Source organism: Atractosteus spatula, chromosome 10 (genome assembly GCF_055471065.1).
Source record: "Atractosteus spatula isolate fAtrSpa1 chromosome 10, fAtrSpa1.hap1, whole genome shotgun sequence".
Classification (NCBI taxonomy): Eukaryota; Metazoa; Chordata; class Actinopteri; order Semionotiformes; family Lepisosteidae; genus Atractosteus; species Atractosteus spatula.
This window is the reverse complement of record NC_142715.1, coordinates 28,492,830-28,508,751: the sequence shown is the minus strand read 5'-3', so window position 1 is coordinate 28,508,751 and position 15,922 is coordinate 28,492,830. Positions and strand designations below refer to the sequence as shown.

At 47.6% G+C, this 15,922-nt stretch overlaps 1 protein-coding gene across 1 annotated transcript in view; it reads left to right on the top strand.

The window, feature by feature from the left end:
• Positions 1–3,315: 3,315 nt before the first annotated feature.
• The window catches only part of LOC148827724 (uncharacterized), a 146,821-nt gene continuing 134,214 nt past the window's right edge, over positions 3,316–15,922 (top strand). The window contains exons 1-2 of the mRNA XM_088926378.1: positions 3,316–3,703; positions 7,848–8,171. Coding sequence (XP_088782504.1) covers positions 3,316–3,703; positions 7,848–8,171 — 712 coding nt within the window. The remainder of the gene's footprint in view (positions 3,704–7,847; positions 8,172–15,922) is intronic.

Sequence of the window (15,922 nt, the reverse complement as noted above, 5' to 3'; positions counted from 1 at the left end):
GGGCCGGATCCTGGTCGCAGACATCGACTGGAGGGGGCAGAAGTTGAGAGCGATTAACGTCTATGCTCCGACGGAACCCTCTATCCGGAAGGAAGTGTTTGCTGACCTGGCCAGCTGCTGCACCACCAACAGACAGGTGGTGCTCGGCGGGGACTTCAACGTCGACCGGGAGAAGGGGAGCGACGCTAGCTCGGCAGAGCTGGAGTCGCTACTCAAGCAGTTCTCCCTGGTAGACGGCTTCAGACGGTGCCGCCCTAACGACGCCGGAACGACCTGGAAGAACTCCCGGGGAGTGTGCAGCCGCCTGGACTACATCTTCCTGCACACCACCTGCTCCCTGGAGTCGGCGACGGTGTCCCCGGCGTGGTATTCCGACCACGAGCGCTTGACGGTGGTGGCTAACACTAGCCTGCCGGCATTCGGTCGTGGGTACTGGAAGCTGAACCGGGAGATACTGGAGGAAGACGACTTCAGGGCACTGTTCCGGAAAGGCTACGCGAGCTGGGTCGACCTGAGGGACGGCTACAGCTCCGTGGTGGAATGGTGGGAGTCGGTGAAGGACAGGACCCGAACCCTGGCGCAGACGTACTGCAGACGGAAGGCGGCCAGGGAGAGGAAGGAAGCTGCACGACTCCAGAGGCAACTCGAGGAGGAGTACAGCTCGGCTAACGGGGGAGGAGCCTTCAATTCAGCCCGGGCACGGGACCTGAAGGAGAGGCTCCGCAACCTGCACACCGAGAAAGCCAAGGCTTTCCTGGTCAAGGCACAAAGGGAGCATTATGAAAATAATGAAACCTGTTCCTCCTATTTCTTCAATCAGGTCCGAGGAGCCCAGAAAAAGAGGGTGATCCACAGCCTGAGACGGGGAGATGGAGAGGAAGTGCTGGACGAGAGCGACAAAGTAGAAGCGGCCACCGCTTTCTACAAGGAGCTCTTTTCAGAAAAGCAGACAGAGGTGGAGGCAGGCGATGCTTTTCTGGAGGGGCTCACGGCACGAGTACCGGAGGAGGTGAGGGAGGACTTGGAGGGTCCGATCACGGCCGAGGAGCTGAAGGCGGCGCTCTTGTCCATGGAGAATGGCAAGGTGCCGGGGCCGGACGGACTCCCCAAGGAATTCTACACCTGCTTCTGGGACACCCTGGCGGCAGATCTGGTGGAAGTGGCGCAGGAGATCTTCCGCCGGGGGAAACTCGGAGACACCATGAGGGAGGGCGTCATCTCCCTGCTCTTCAAGGGAGGAGACGCCGCCGACCTCAAAAACTGGAGGCCGATCACGATGCTCTGCGTGGACGTAAAGATCCTGTCCAAGCTCCTGACCGGCAGACTGAGAACCGCCCTCCCCCACATCGTCCACAGCGACCAGACGTGCGGGGTGGAGGGGCGATCTGTCAGCTGGAACCTCCAGCTGACCAGAGACGCCATCGCCTGGGCCGAGGACCGGAACGTGCCCATGATGGTGGTCAGCCTGGACCAGGAGAAAGCCTTCGACAGAGTGAACCACAGCTATCTGTTCAGGGTGCTGGAACGCTTCGGTTTCGGAGAGATTTTCAGCCGCTGGATTCAGATTCTGTACTCTGACGTGGGCAGCAGAGTGAACGTGAACGGAAACCTGGGGGATTTCATTCCCCAGGTATCCGGAGTACGACAGGGCTGCCCCCTTTCACCCCTTCTCTATGTTCTCTTCACAGAGCCCTTAGCAGAGGCGGTGAGACGGGACCCTGTCATCGATGGCCTGGAGATACCGGGAGGCGCGGGGGAAACCCTGAAGATCTCCCAGTACGCCGACGACACGACGCTGTTCCTGAGGTCAGACAGGGGGTTGAGGAGGGCCCTGCAGGTCATGGAGCAGTACTCCAGAGCCTCGGGGTCGAAGCTCAACCGCCGAAAGAGCAAACTGAAGTTCTTCGGGCCCTGGAAGCACAGGACGACGGCGCCGGAGGGTCTCGAGCTCTGTACGGAGCCCCTCAGAATACTGGGGGTTTCCTTCCAGAGCCAGGACAACGAGACCAACAACTGGACGGAGAGGATCGCCAAGGTGAACGCGAAGCTGGGTCTGTGGAAAACGCGGTCGCTGTCCTACACAGGGAAAGTGATGGTGCTGAAAGCAGACGTCCTGCCGGCTTTGGTTTACCTGGCGGTGGTGTACCCGCTGCCGGCCAGACTCAGACGAGCGCTGCAAGGGATGATCTTCGGCTTCGTCTGGGGCGGCAAGTACGGGTACATCACGAGAAACCGGATGTGTCAACCAGTCGAGGAAGGGGGTCGAGATGTCCCACATTTCCCCCTGAAACTCGACTGCATCTTTTTCTGCAACCTCTGTCGGGCGCTGCGGGAGCCCATCGGCCACAAGTACCAGTACTTTGTCAGGCTGTGGCTCTCCATCCCGATGAGGCACTTGGTCCAGTGGTCAAACACTGGGCCCAAGGCAGAGAGGCGACCGAAGTTCTACACCCACGCTGTCAAGTGGAGCAGGAGGTATGAGGCCACGAGACAGCCGGAGCTCTGCACCAACCACAGAGCTCTGTACAAAGAGGTAAGGGGACATCTGGTCGCCGACGAAAGGCTGCAAGTTCCCAGACAAGTCTGGGAAAGGACGCAGCCGAAAGAACTGGACAATCAACTAAAGGACCTCAACTGGATGGCCGTACACAAGAGACTGGCCACCAGAGAGGTTCTCTACAGACACTCGCTTACCAGGAATCCGCATTGCCCCCGGGACACGTGTTTCGTCGAGGAGACTCAGGAGCACGTGTTCTGGAGCTGCCCCTTCGCCAAGGCGGTGTGGGGCAGAATGGACAACACCATGCAACTCCTGGAGACGGGTGCGGTGCTCAGTTACCAGTACATTCTGCTGGGGCTAGCACCTACCGGATTAGACAAGGGGACGCAGTTCCTGATGTGGCTGCTGCTGTCCCTCACAAAGAAAGGCCTGTGGGACGCGAGGAACAATCTCATCCGGCACAACATCGAGTGGGGAGTGAGGGAGCTGGAGGAGAGGATCCTGGCGGACCTCAGGAGGAGGATGAAGCGCGACGTTGCCAAATGGGGTTTCCCTACGGCAAAGGAGCGCTGGAAAGGACTATGGACCCTGTACAGGGATTAATGATTAAACAGCAAGTGGTAGGGTTTGGAGGGACTCTCACAATAGCGCAAATCCGCCCACCCTTGCAACGATTGATGACGGACAATCACCGCCGTTCCGCCGTCGTTTTTCGGAGAGTTAATGTGTGAGATGTGTACTTTTGCGATGTTTTTTTTCTGATTAAAGTATATTTATCTGTTAAAAAAAAAATTTGTGTTCAACTTTGGTTAAATATGGCAATTTTACTGTTCAATCTGGAAACTGAGCTTCGCTCTTTCATGGAGGTTTTGCTCAAATCGATCGTGTATGAAGTTTCACATGTGTTCCGAAACAGGATGTCTGACTCTGAGGATGAGATTGAAAACAAACTCCGCAGCGTCTCCCAGACTCTGTTGAGACGGTCTGTGTTTAAAATCACACAGTTTGTGGAAGAGAGTTTCGGGAGTGAAATGGCGCAGCTGAAGAAGGAAAACGAAAGCCTGAAGTGGAGATTGCAGCTGTGGGAGAAGGAGTCGGGAGCAGGAGGAGATCGGGGACAGACAGATCGTGTTGGACACCCGCTTCCCTGTGAAGTGACTGCAGAAATAAAAGAAGAATTGAACACGAAACTGGAGCTGTCAGGTCAGTGTGGTGACTTGTATGTAGTCAGAGTGTGTGTGTTTAAAACCAGTATCTTTAACGTCCTCACTGGTGAGAATATAGTGGAGAGATGCAGAGTGAAGTGGGAAAGACCTGTGTGACGTAGCAACGGGATTCTTTACTGGAAACTGAACTGTTGGCCGGTTATAAAAACAACTCGTTCATATCCAGCATTTGTTTCTCTAAATCAGTGTAATCTGACGTTATTATGAAATATATATATATATCCACGGTATATAATACTGTATTTGTATTATAATATAATTCTTTCACCGAATCAGTGCACAATCCGACGTCATTCGGGAAAATAAAAATATTGTATTAGTATTATAATTATTGTGTTATATCTTTAGATTTTATATTTATATAGATAAGTTTAAACATTCCAGTCCACCAGGGTCTGTCTGTACTAACTCCTTTGGACTATTATGTCAGTCACTTTGTCTATATTAACCCCTGTACTGAAGTGTACTGAAGTGTCCAGTCAGTGTGTCTGTACTAACCCCTCATTCTCAGTTCGGTACTGAACTGTTGTTTTCCCAATTATGGTGCTGAAAACATCTTTATTTCAGAAACAGGGCTTAGAACACATAATTTAGACTGACTCCATATCATTCAATGACTCAGATAAAAAAAAATGATGAGCTACTGTATTTACATAATCATTATGGAAAAACGTTGGTATCTTACTTGTTTAGTTTGTTTTAAAATTTTTTGGAACATCTTCCTTATTTATATCATTCTTGGCCAAACGTGTTTCCAGTGATTTAGGATTTACAAACGCAAATAAAATCTGGAAATAACCGTGAAATTGTAAACAGGATAAAAATGGTCGATCAGTCGAAGGCTGTATGCATTCTTATGTTTTCCAGCGGTCAGGGGTTTGAGGTGCAGGAGCAAGTGAATATTGGATTGTCTCTGGTGAGTTGCAGTGTATTGGGGTGTTTGAAGTTTGGGGATTCTTCTGTGTTGATTGATCTTGGAGGAGAAGGAGTGTTGTGGATTTGGAAGGAATTAAAAGTACAAACTCTGTTCCCTGGGTTTTTCTCATGGTGTTTTTGTGCTGACTGTCTGGCCAGTGTTGTCTGCTCTTACTGTTGAGTACCAGCACTGCAAGGTCCACTATTCTCTTCCTGACCTCTTTGGATTAAGCACAAAGCAGAAGGTGTATGAGTCTTCTAGAGATACAGTCATTTCCTCTCAGTTGAATTCACTGCTCTACCCAGTACAGTGTGGGATACACCATGGACGGGATACCAGTTCATCACAGAAAATTGGTGACACCAGCTGTTACGTATAGGGGGTTTTGAAATTAGAGGAACAGCCTGAAATGGCCCAGAGGGTAAATCAACAATTAAACGAAATGTGCTATAGTGTCCAGTCCGTATGTATCCATTAACCCCTCTCTCTCAGTGCAGTGTTAATGTACTGTCAGTGTGTCTTTATTAATCCCTCTCTCAGTGCAGTGTTAATGTGCTGTAGTGTCCAGTCAGTGTGTCCGTATTCACCCTTCTCTCTCAGTGCAGTCTTTATGTCCTGTAGTGTCCAGTCATTGTGTCTGTATTAACCCGCCTCTCTCTGTGCAGTTTTAAAGTAATGTAATGTGCAGTCAGTTTGTCTGTATTAATCCTTCTCTCTGATTGCAGTGTTAATGTGCTGTATTGTCCAGTCGCAGTGCCTGTGTTAAGCCATCTCTCTCAATGCAGTGTTAATGTACTGTATTATGCAGTCAGTGTCTGTATTAATCCCTCTCTCTCAGTGCAGTGTTAATGTACTGTTATGTCCAGTCAATGCGTCTGTATTAATCCCTCTCTCAGTGCTGTGTTAATGCACTGTAGTGTCCAGTCAGTGTGTCTATATTAACCCTTCTCTCTCTCAGTGCAGTGTTAATGTTCTGGAGTGTCCAGTCAGTCAGCATGTCTGTATTAACCTCTCTTTCGGTGCAGTGTTAATGTCCTGTAGTGTGCAGTCAGTGTGTCTGTATTAATCCCTTTCTCTCAATGCAGTGTTAATGTAGTGTAGTTTCCAGAAAGTGTCTGTATTAACCCCTCTCTCAGTGCAGTGTTAATGTACTGTAGTGTCCAGTCAGCATGTCTGTATTAACCCCTTTCTCTCAGTGCAGTGATAATGTACTTTTATGTCCAGTCAGTGTGTCTGTATTAATCCCTCTCTCAGTGCAGTGTTAATGTGCTGTAGTGTCCAGTCAGTGTGTCTGTATTAACCCCTCTCTCTCAGTGCAGTGTTAATGTACTTTTATGTTCAGTCAGTGTGTCTGTATTAATCCCACTCTCAGTGCAGTGTTAATGTGCTGTAGTGTCCAGTCAGTGTGTCTGTATTCACTCCTCTCTCTCAGTGCAGTGTTAATGTCCTGTAGTGTCCAGTCAGTGTGTCTGTATTTAAACCACCTCTGTCTGCAGTTTTAAAGTACTGTAAGGTGCAGTCAGTGTGTCTGTATTAATCCCTTTCTCTCAGTGCAGTGTTAATGTACTATTATGTCCAGTCAATGCATCTGTATTAATCCCTCTCTCAGTGCTGTGTTAATGCACTGCAGTGTCCAGTCAGTGTGTCTGTATTAACCCCTCTCTCTCTCAGTACAGTGTTAATGCACTTTAGCGTCCAGTCAGTCAGTGTGTCTGTATTAACCCCTCTTTCAGTGCAGTGTTAATGCACTGGAGTGTCCAGTCAGCATGTCTGTATTAACCTCTCTTTCGGTGCAGTGTTAATGTCCTGTAGTGTGCAGTCAGTGTGTCTGTATTAACCCCTTTCTCTCAATGCAGTGTTAATGTACTGTAGTGTCCAGAAAGTGTCTGTATTAACCCCTCTCTCAGTGCAGTGTTAATGTGCTGTAGTGTCCGGTCAGTGTGTCTGTATTAACCCCTCTCTCTCTCTCAGTGCACTGTTAATGTAAATGTAATGTAATTGTGATATTATTACAGTAGACTTACTTTTTACATGGTAGTTATGTTTCTGACAGAGCTAAATCAGAACATGCCCTTATACCCACTTATTCCACTATGTTAAAACAACCCAAATTGATTGTGAGTGTACTAGTATACATGTGTGTAGTTTAAGGCTTTTAAGATCACATGGCCTCAGCTATCACTACTATGCTGATGATACTCAAATATACATCCATACCAAACCTGACAATGATGTGGCTGTCTCTATTCTGTTTACTTGCATCCCTGATATAAAAACTTGGGTGACTCAATTTCCTTCCTTTAACTGTGACAAGACTGAAGTCATGCTTATTGGCACCACCCATCAACTTTGTACAACCAATGTGTAACCCTATCTGTAGATGGTCTTGTACTTGAGCTTCAGTCTAAATTGAAAAACTTGGGGATGATATTTGACGTTCGACCCACATGTGTAGCATGTTGTCAGAACATCTTTCATTCACCTCATAAATATTGCTCGACTACGCCCTGTGTTATCACTGACTTTGACTGAAAATTTTTGTCTTCTCCCAAATCGACTACTGTAACGCTCTACTCTCTGGGGTTTCTAAATCCACATTGAACAAACTGCAGTATGTCTAAAATTCAGCAGCCAGAATCCTGACCAGGTCTAGTACAAATGATCACATTACTCCTATCCTGGAGTCCTTGCACTGGCTTCCTGTCAAGTTTCATATCGGCTTAAAAATCCTCCTGCTAACCTATAAGACTCTCCATGTCTTGGCTTGGCTTGACACCTCCATGCTGGTCTGATATTATCACCCTACTCCCTACCTTGCAATCTTCGCTCTTCTAATTCTGTTCTCCTATCTGTCCCCCAAGGCCATCTACATTGTATGGGTGACAGGGCCTTCTAATTTTATGCCCCAAGCTCTGGAACTCTCTCCCAAAGGATATCAGAGAGTCACGTTCTCTAAACTCCAAATCCAGACTCAAAAACATTTTCTTCAGGAGAGCCTTTATTTAACTGTTCTGTACCCCTCTGTTCCTACTGTACTTAGTACCACTGTCTACTGTCTCCTAACTGTGTTTTCTCATCGTGCTAATTTTGTGTATTTTTTGTTGTTGGCATTCTGTAAAATGCTTTGAGAAGCCACCTCTAAAGGTATACAACTATAAAATAAAGTTTATTCTTATAAAGGTCTTGTCTTGTCTTGTGTTTACAGATTCAGAGGCCAGTGCTCTTATTGAAGCTGGGGAAAGGGCTCCTCTTGAACTGCAGCACAGTGTGGAGGAGTGGGGCTCCAGTCTGATGCAGGAGACAGAGCTCACTGCCGCAGAAGGGAAAGAGGCACTTAGTGAGCAGCACACAGAAAGTAGACAGAGTGTCAAGGATCTGGACTCTGTGCCCATGATGAAGACAGAGCCTGAGAGTGAGACACCTGGGCTCTTAGTATGTGATGATTTTACAGAGAATATTAATAATCTGGACACAATCAATATTACACAAGGTTGTAATGAACTGGGCTGCATCTCTATACAAGAGCACGGTGAAAAACTGGATGTTTTAAATCTTACAGAGCAGGACATGGAGCCCAAGTTGATTGACCCTGCAGAGCAGCAGACTGATGTACCTGGTGAAGAGAACAGTACTGAGTCACAGCACACTGAGAAGAGTCAGTACAGGGAGGAGCAACAGCAGCTCCTACAGGGCTTGATAATAATTAGGCCTTGTTCTGTTCAAGGGGAGAGACTGTCATTGCAGAGTCTCAAACAATCATATGATCCCTTAGTATCTGATGACTTTACACACAGGTTTAATAATCTGGTTACTGAGAAAATCGTTGAAAGTTTTAATGAACTGGAGAGTATGTCTGTTCTTGGGCAAAGAGAGGAACAACTGAATGAACTTGACGGTTTTAGTCTCAGAGAGCTGGAGAAGGAGCCCCAGATGATTCACAGTGCTGTGCAGCACACTGAGGGACATAATGATGAAAACAAATCTCACTTTCATCACACAGAGCAAGGCCATTCCATGGAGCATTTGCAGAATAAGAGACCCCGGCACGATCAGGGGATGAAGAAGAATCACTCAAGGCCTTGCTCAGATGGAGTGGACAAACTGCCATTATGGCACAGGGAGGAGCAGCGTTTCTGTCAGTCTAGCATTTCAAAACCCTATCAGCACCTTCACACAGGAGAGAGACCTTTCAGCTGTAGTCAGTGTGGGAAGAGTTTTAGTAAGTCAAGTCACTTAAAAACCCACCAGCGCATTCACACAGGAGAGAGACCATATAGCTGCAGTCAGTGTGGGAAGAGTTTTAATCAGAAAAACCACTTACAGTCACATCAGCGCATTCACACAGGAGAGAGACCTTTCAGCTGTAGTCAGTGTGGGAAGAGTTTTAGTAACTCACACCTCTTAAAACGACATCAGCACATTCACACAGGAGAGAAACCATTCAGCTGCAGTGAGTGTGGGAAGAGTTTTAGTCACTCGCACCTCTTAAAACGACATCAGCACATTCACACAGGAGAGAGACCATTCAGCTGCAGTGAGTGTGGGAAGAGTTTTAGTCAGTCAAGTAACTTAATTACCCACCAGCGCATTCACACAGGAGAGAGACCGTTCAGCTGCAGTCGGTGTGGGAAGAGTTTTAGTCAGATAAGCCACTTAAAATCACACCAGCGCATTCACACAGGAGAGAGACCGTTCAGCTGCAGTGAGTGTGGGAAGAGTTTTAGTAAGTCAAGTAGCTTAATAGTCCACCAGCGCATTCACACAGGACAGAGACCGTTGTAGCTTGAGTTTGCTGCTCCTTTGCTAGTCTCTCTCCCTCATCTCAAATGGTGCTGGACACAGAGAGGCCATTCCATTTGGTTCACATTTAAGGTGTTTTTCTAGCTGATAGAGTGTTCTGATAAGGAACAACTCCCAAAGCTGAGATACACCAGCCACCCTAATTAATGGTCATCTCTGGTGCCTCACTGTCTGGGAGATTCCAAGGGAGAGTCTCATCCCAAGTGGTTTACAACCCCAAGGTCAGAGTGCATGGTTACTCATCCTCACACTGGGCACCAATAAATGTAGGCATCCTCTCACGAGGCACCAATAAATGTAGGGGTTTGTGCATTTACTGGGCCAATTGTTAATTGTTGCAGTAAGTCACAAAATGATTCTCTAATGCCCATTGAACTTTCAACCAATGAGCGACCGTAGTACCTCCAGGTAAAACTCCAGCTCCTCCTGGACATCCTCAGACTCAGCTCAGACAGTCACATAACGGCCAATGTGTCCGAGTGCCAGGACTTTTCCTTGTTCTAAGAGTCGAGAACGGAGGTTGCCCGCGCGTACCCAAAGGATCCACTCGAGGTTAGCCCAGCAGCAAGCCTCGTGAACCCACCGCGAACGCTCACCTGATCAACGAGTGAACTACAGTTGGAGCTGTGGACAGCTGAATATCAGTATTCAGGACTAGTGCTACATCGGGAACGAACCGGTCTTCTTCCTGTCTAAAGAGTGTGACTTGCTCGGATCTGTAGTCACTTTTCTGTGTGCAGTCTCTCCTTAATTTCAGCCAACACTAACTAGCCGGTCTTCAGAGAGCATCAGCAGCGCACCGCAGTAGAAATCTCTCTTCTTCTTCTCTCACGTCGAACCAGCACTGCCTGGCACCGATTGGACGCAGCAACAGCCTGCCACCGCTTCTTTGTGTCCGCGGGAGATCTGAACCCCCACAGAGCAGACGAGTATTCAACATTCTGCATTACAGCTCGAGAATTCAATTGTTACCTCAACCTGAGTTGATATCAATTTAATTCCTATGAGTCATGTACTTGCTTTTGAGTATCTAATGTACAAGTTGTAACAAAGTTTATTTACAAAATGGTCTAAATGAATGGTATATGGAATGTATGTCCCTCTTGGTTTGTAACTCTTTGTGATTGAATATATACCTTTTGTATTCTGCTAACCCTCACTATAAGATCTGTTATGTTGATATGCACATTTTATGTAATAATAAATGTATTCTCGTGTATTAGTATCCATGTGTGTGTGCGTTGCTGAGTTATCCTGCTGGGTCGGTCTTCTAATAACCATCAAAGAATCATTTTGTGACTTACTGCTACAATTAATAATTGTCCTGGTAAATGCACAAAACACCTACATTTATTGGTGCTTGTGAGAGGATGCCTTCAAGCTCCTCCAGTCAGGACAGTAGGCTCTACTGTACACAGAGAGGGGTGGGGGTGTGGATTAAGCCGATACTCTGGCTTCTCTCCAGACACAGCTGTGTGAGCTCCTCCAGTAAGGACAGGAACCTCTTCTGTACACAGAGAGGGATGGGAGGGGGGAACAAGTTGATACCCTGGCCTCTCTCCAAACACAGCTGGATGAGCTCCTCCACTCAGGACAGGAGGCACTACTGTACACAGAGAGAGGTGGGGGTGTGGAACAAGCTGATACCCTGGCATCTCTCCTGACACAGTTGGATGAGGTCCTCCAGTAAAGACAGGAGGCTCTACTGTACACAGAGAGCTGTGGGGGTGTGGAACAAGTTGATACCCTGGCGTCTCTCCAGACACAGCTGGATCAGCTCCTCCAGTCAGGACAGGAGGCACTACTGTACACAGAGGGGTGTGGGGGTGTGGAACAAGCCAATACCCTGGCATCTCTCCCGACACAGCTGGATGAGGTCCTCCAGTAAAGACAGGAGGCTCAACTGTACACAGAGGGGGGTGGGAGAAGGGAACAAGCTGCCCAGCCCTGTTGTTGAAGCCGATATCCTGGCTTCTCTCTAGACACAGCTGGGTGAGCTCCTCCAGTCAGGGAAGGAGGCTCTACTGTACGCAGAGGGGTGGGAGGGGGTAACAAGCCAATACCCTGGCTTCTCTCCAGGCACAGCTGGGTGAGCTCCTCAAGTCAGGACAGGAGGCTCTACTGTACACAGAGGGGGTAGGAGGAGGGAACAAGCTGATACCTGTTTGTCCTTATCCAGTGCAGGACAAGCCAACACAAGGGAGCACATTCGCGAACATCCAGCCACGCATTGATTTCGAAAGAAGCTCCTTTCCAAAGAATTGCAAATGAACGATCCTTTAGTCCCACTCAGGGGACACGGAACCCATGCCAAACAGCTTCAAGTAGCGTGTCAGGTGCCATCACTTTAGCTTATGGCCACACCACCCTGAACATGTCTGATATTGGAAGCAGGGTCAGGTCTGGTTAGTACTTGGATGGGAGACCACCTGAGAATACCAGGTGCTGTAAGCTCTTACTCTCTCAGCCAGCAGAGGTCGCTATTGGTGCCCTAGGCTTTGGGAGGAAAGCCTGAAGTATGGACATTTAACACTTCCAAGAAAAGTGATCTATAGCCTCATTTCTAGAGATGTTTTGTTGCTATGACATGTATGTGACTCATACATATAAAAAAACCCATTTGTAAAACAAATATCGAAGCTGCCTCTAAATCTGCAAATGAAGATGAGTCGATAAACCACTTGTTTTTCGTATAACTATACATATATTCATTTATTACTGATTTCATTCATTGAGCACGGATACAATAGAGGTACAGCCATTCACTGTTTGACATGTCTGCACTGGTACAGAACCTAGCAATCAGAAAACGGGTGAAACTGTCTTGAGAATTAGCATACAGTACCGAGGCCCCCCATAGCCAAATAAAGGCTAACCTCGCCTAAATAATGCAAACTACAGCAAAAAGACTCACTTTGAAAAGGGAATGAATGTCAGGAAGGAGTAGTGTAACCAGCTTGAATTGCTTCTCTGGACCTATAAGTAAAAGAAACAGAGAACTAGTAGCGTCATCGATTCCTTTCAAACTGGTACCCTATAGCAAGCACATGATTCGTGGTGTCGTAAATCTTCTGTATCTGATATTGGACCAAGCACATCAGGGGAGAGTGCGAACGCAGTCCCCCACTACCACAAGCATCTTGAGATACTGTCCTATGCCCTCTATTTCCCACAGATTTTCTGCTTTCATGCAAACACGTCAGGAGGAAGTTTGTCAGGAGAGATGCCGTATATAACGAAAGCAGCAGTCAGGGAAAATTGGGGCAAGAGAGCTTGCAACCAGTGTTCAAACTGGGCCCAGAAGTTCTTAGCAAAAAAGCAGGACCACAGGAGATAGGTCACAGTCTCCTCCTCGCCGCATCCCACCCTAATGCAGCGAGGGCTGGGGGTGAGGCCCTACGGTACAAGAAAGTTCGCACCAGTAAGCACTGGTGGATGACATTTCAGGCTACGTCTCTGTGAATGTTGCACAGAAACTTAGAGAATGTGTGCTTCCACACCTTCTTTGTTTGGGCTGATGTTAAAATGGTCACATAGGTCTGCCTATTCTTCTGGGGTGCAATGAAATCTTCCAGTTTTTGGACGCTGACATCTCGGAGGGGAATATGGCCAATTGGGTGAGATCTTAGAAAACTTTTAACTGTCCCATAAATTGCAGGGCATGTGTCAGAGAGTGGGACATCCAGCTTGGGTCTGACACCCCACACTCTGAACACCTCCCTACCTACCCAGAGCCTGGCAAAATAAGTCCAGGTACACACTTCAGGTGCTGTTGCAAAGCCTCTCAGCACAGAGGCCAGGAAAATGCACAGCAGCTTCATAGCAATATCTGGGACAGACTTCCCCCCTGAGGGTAGCGGCCTGTACATTATTTCCCTCCTGAGTCTTTCCTGCATCCCACCCCATAGAAATTGAAACATCAATCTCCTCAGCACCACCGCAACACGGTGTGGGATTGGGAAGGTAGAAGCCAGAAAATTCAAGACAGGCAAGAGCTCGGCTTTGATGACCAGCACCTTCCCTGTCATGGTGAGGTCTCGGTCCTTCCATTGCATCAGTTTTTTGTTTAAGATTGGCAATTTGTTCTGCCAATTTACTGTTCCCATCTCTTCTCCAAAATACACCCCCAGGACCTTAATTCTCTTCTCTTGCAGCCCGAGATCATGTCCTTCTTTTGGCTCCCTCCAGTTCTGATAAAAAATCTCACTCTTAGATTTGTTAATTTTTGCGGAGGTTAATCCACTTTCTCATGATGGGGCCAAACTTCATGTGCTCAAGTACCGATGTTAAGTACTGCCGGTTTAGGCCTTTTCTAGGTCTACACCTAAAATGCACAGAGGGAGGGAGCGATCCTCTGAGTACAGACAGACATCCCTCAACAAGGCCAGGTTGTCGCTTATCAGGCGTCCTGCTATCCCACAAGTCTGTTCTTTCCCTACCAGTGAGGCCACTACATTTTGAATGCGCAGGAAAAGGACTTTGGACAGGATCTTAGTGTCCACGCCTAACAGGCTGAGGGGTCTCCAGTTCTTTATGTAATTCTTCGCTTTTTTTGTAAACAAGAGAGAGATAGTTCCTTCTCTTAAGGAGTCAGGCAGCAATTCTGTCTTAAAGCTTTCCTCGAATAGGAGCAGTAGCGGATCCTGAAGCAGATCCCAAAAGGTGCAATAAAATTCTTTTGGGAGCCCATAAGCACCCGGAGTTTTCCCCTTCTGTAAGCTCTCGATAGCCTGTCTCAGCTCTTCTACTGTCAAATCCCTCTCAAGTACTTCCCTATCTTCTTCACTCAAAACGTTTTCTAGCTTTGAGGTAATTTTTTTTTTTTTTACCTCTGTAGAGCTGTACAGTCTTGAGTAGAAGGCCTCGATGCAGGAGAGGATAGCACTCGGCTCTGTTCTCTCTCTTCCCTCCTCATCAACTACACTTTCCATGACAGATTTGGAGCCTACCACTTTCCTTAAAAAGAAGCAAGTACACTTCTCATTTGCTTCCACGAACTGCAATCTGCTTCTTAACAGCACCCCTCGACTACTTTCTTCCACTATGCTCCAGATGTCCTTTTTTAAAAGGGTGATATTCTCGAGCACATCGAGGCCACTGTGCAGCGTCGTGTAGAGACACTGCAGCTGCCTCTGTTTCCTGGCTAGCACTCCTCTCCGTCTGGCAGCAGCCTTCCTTCCCTCAGCCATGAAAAAGGCCTTTGTCCTCATCTTCACCTCCTCCCACCACTCTCCTACTGACCCGTACAGACACTACAAGGACAGCCACTGTGATAGTTTCTCCTTGTAGCGGGATACTACCCCCTCGTTCTCTAGCAGCTTTGTGTTGAGTTTCCAGAGGCCTGGGCCAAAGACAGTCCCGCCCTGGAGTTCCACTCTACACCCTAAAGCCTGATGATCTGAGAAGAAGACAGGCTGAAGAGTACCCCAACAACTTTCACTCTCTCTGAGACAAAGCAATAGTCAATTCTGGAGTTGCTATTCCTCCCTGACCATGTATATCCTGCTGTTGTGGGATATATACATCTATATGTGTCTGAGAGTTTAAAGTCTTGAACTAAGTTTTGCAGGGCCAGTGAGCTGGAATCCAATTTTATCGGAGAGCTAGACTGCCTGTCTGTGTGCTCTAAGATACAATTAAAATCCCCTCCCACTATCACGTTTGTGCTACATAACAATAGGGGAGAGAGTGCCTTGAGTAGCTCCACCCTTCCTCCCACGTCAGTAGGACAATACACATTGATTAGACTCAGGTTAACGGTCCCCCATTCCACATCCACACACAGCAACCTGCCATCTATGACCTTCTGAATACTTTTCAATTTGAATGCCCATCCTTTGAAAAGAATGGCCACACCAGAGGCTCTGTTGTTATTGTCCCCTGACCAAACAGAAGGCCCTTTATCCCACCTATCTTCAAAGCTTTTATACCTCTCTTGATAGGCTAAAGCACACTCCTGCAACATCAACACATCTCCTTCTCTCTGCTGGAGGTAATCAAAGACAGGCTGGCATTTAACTCTGTCATTTGTAGTGGCGAGGCTTATTAATAAGGCAGAATTAAGTGTTTCTGAGCTTTCCCAAATTAGGCCTCATCTCTCTGTTCATCTCTGTGGTGCAGCCACTGAGAAACTATTCATGCAGGCTGATTTAAGGTTTCCTTTGATAAGGTTTCCTAGGACAGCTCCCAAAGGGGGATGCACTTAGCTAAGCCTGGCTATCATGATCAATGGTCATCCATTGGCGCCTATCTGTCTAGGGAGTGCCAGTTGGACATCTGGACTGCATTCCTAAGTGTCAGGAGTAAGTGACTCATATCTCACCTTGATCAACCAATCAGGGACTGGTAGGGCCGAGTAACCCACGTGGGACTCTGATGCCCATGGAACTTTCAGCCAATCAACGAGCTGAAGTTCCTCCAGGTAAAAACAGGCAACACAGAGAGCCTGGGAGATTCAGAAGGGATTCAGGAGAATTCTGT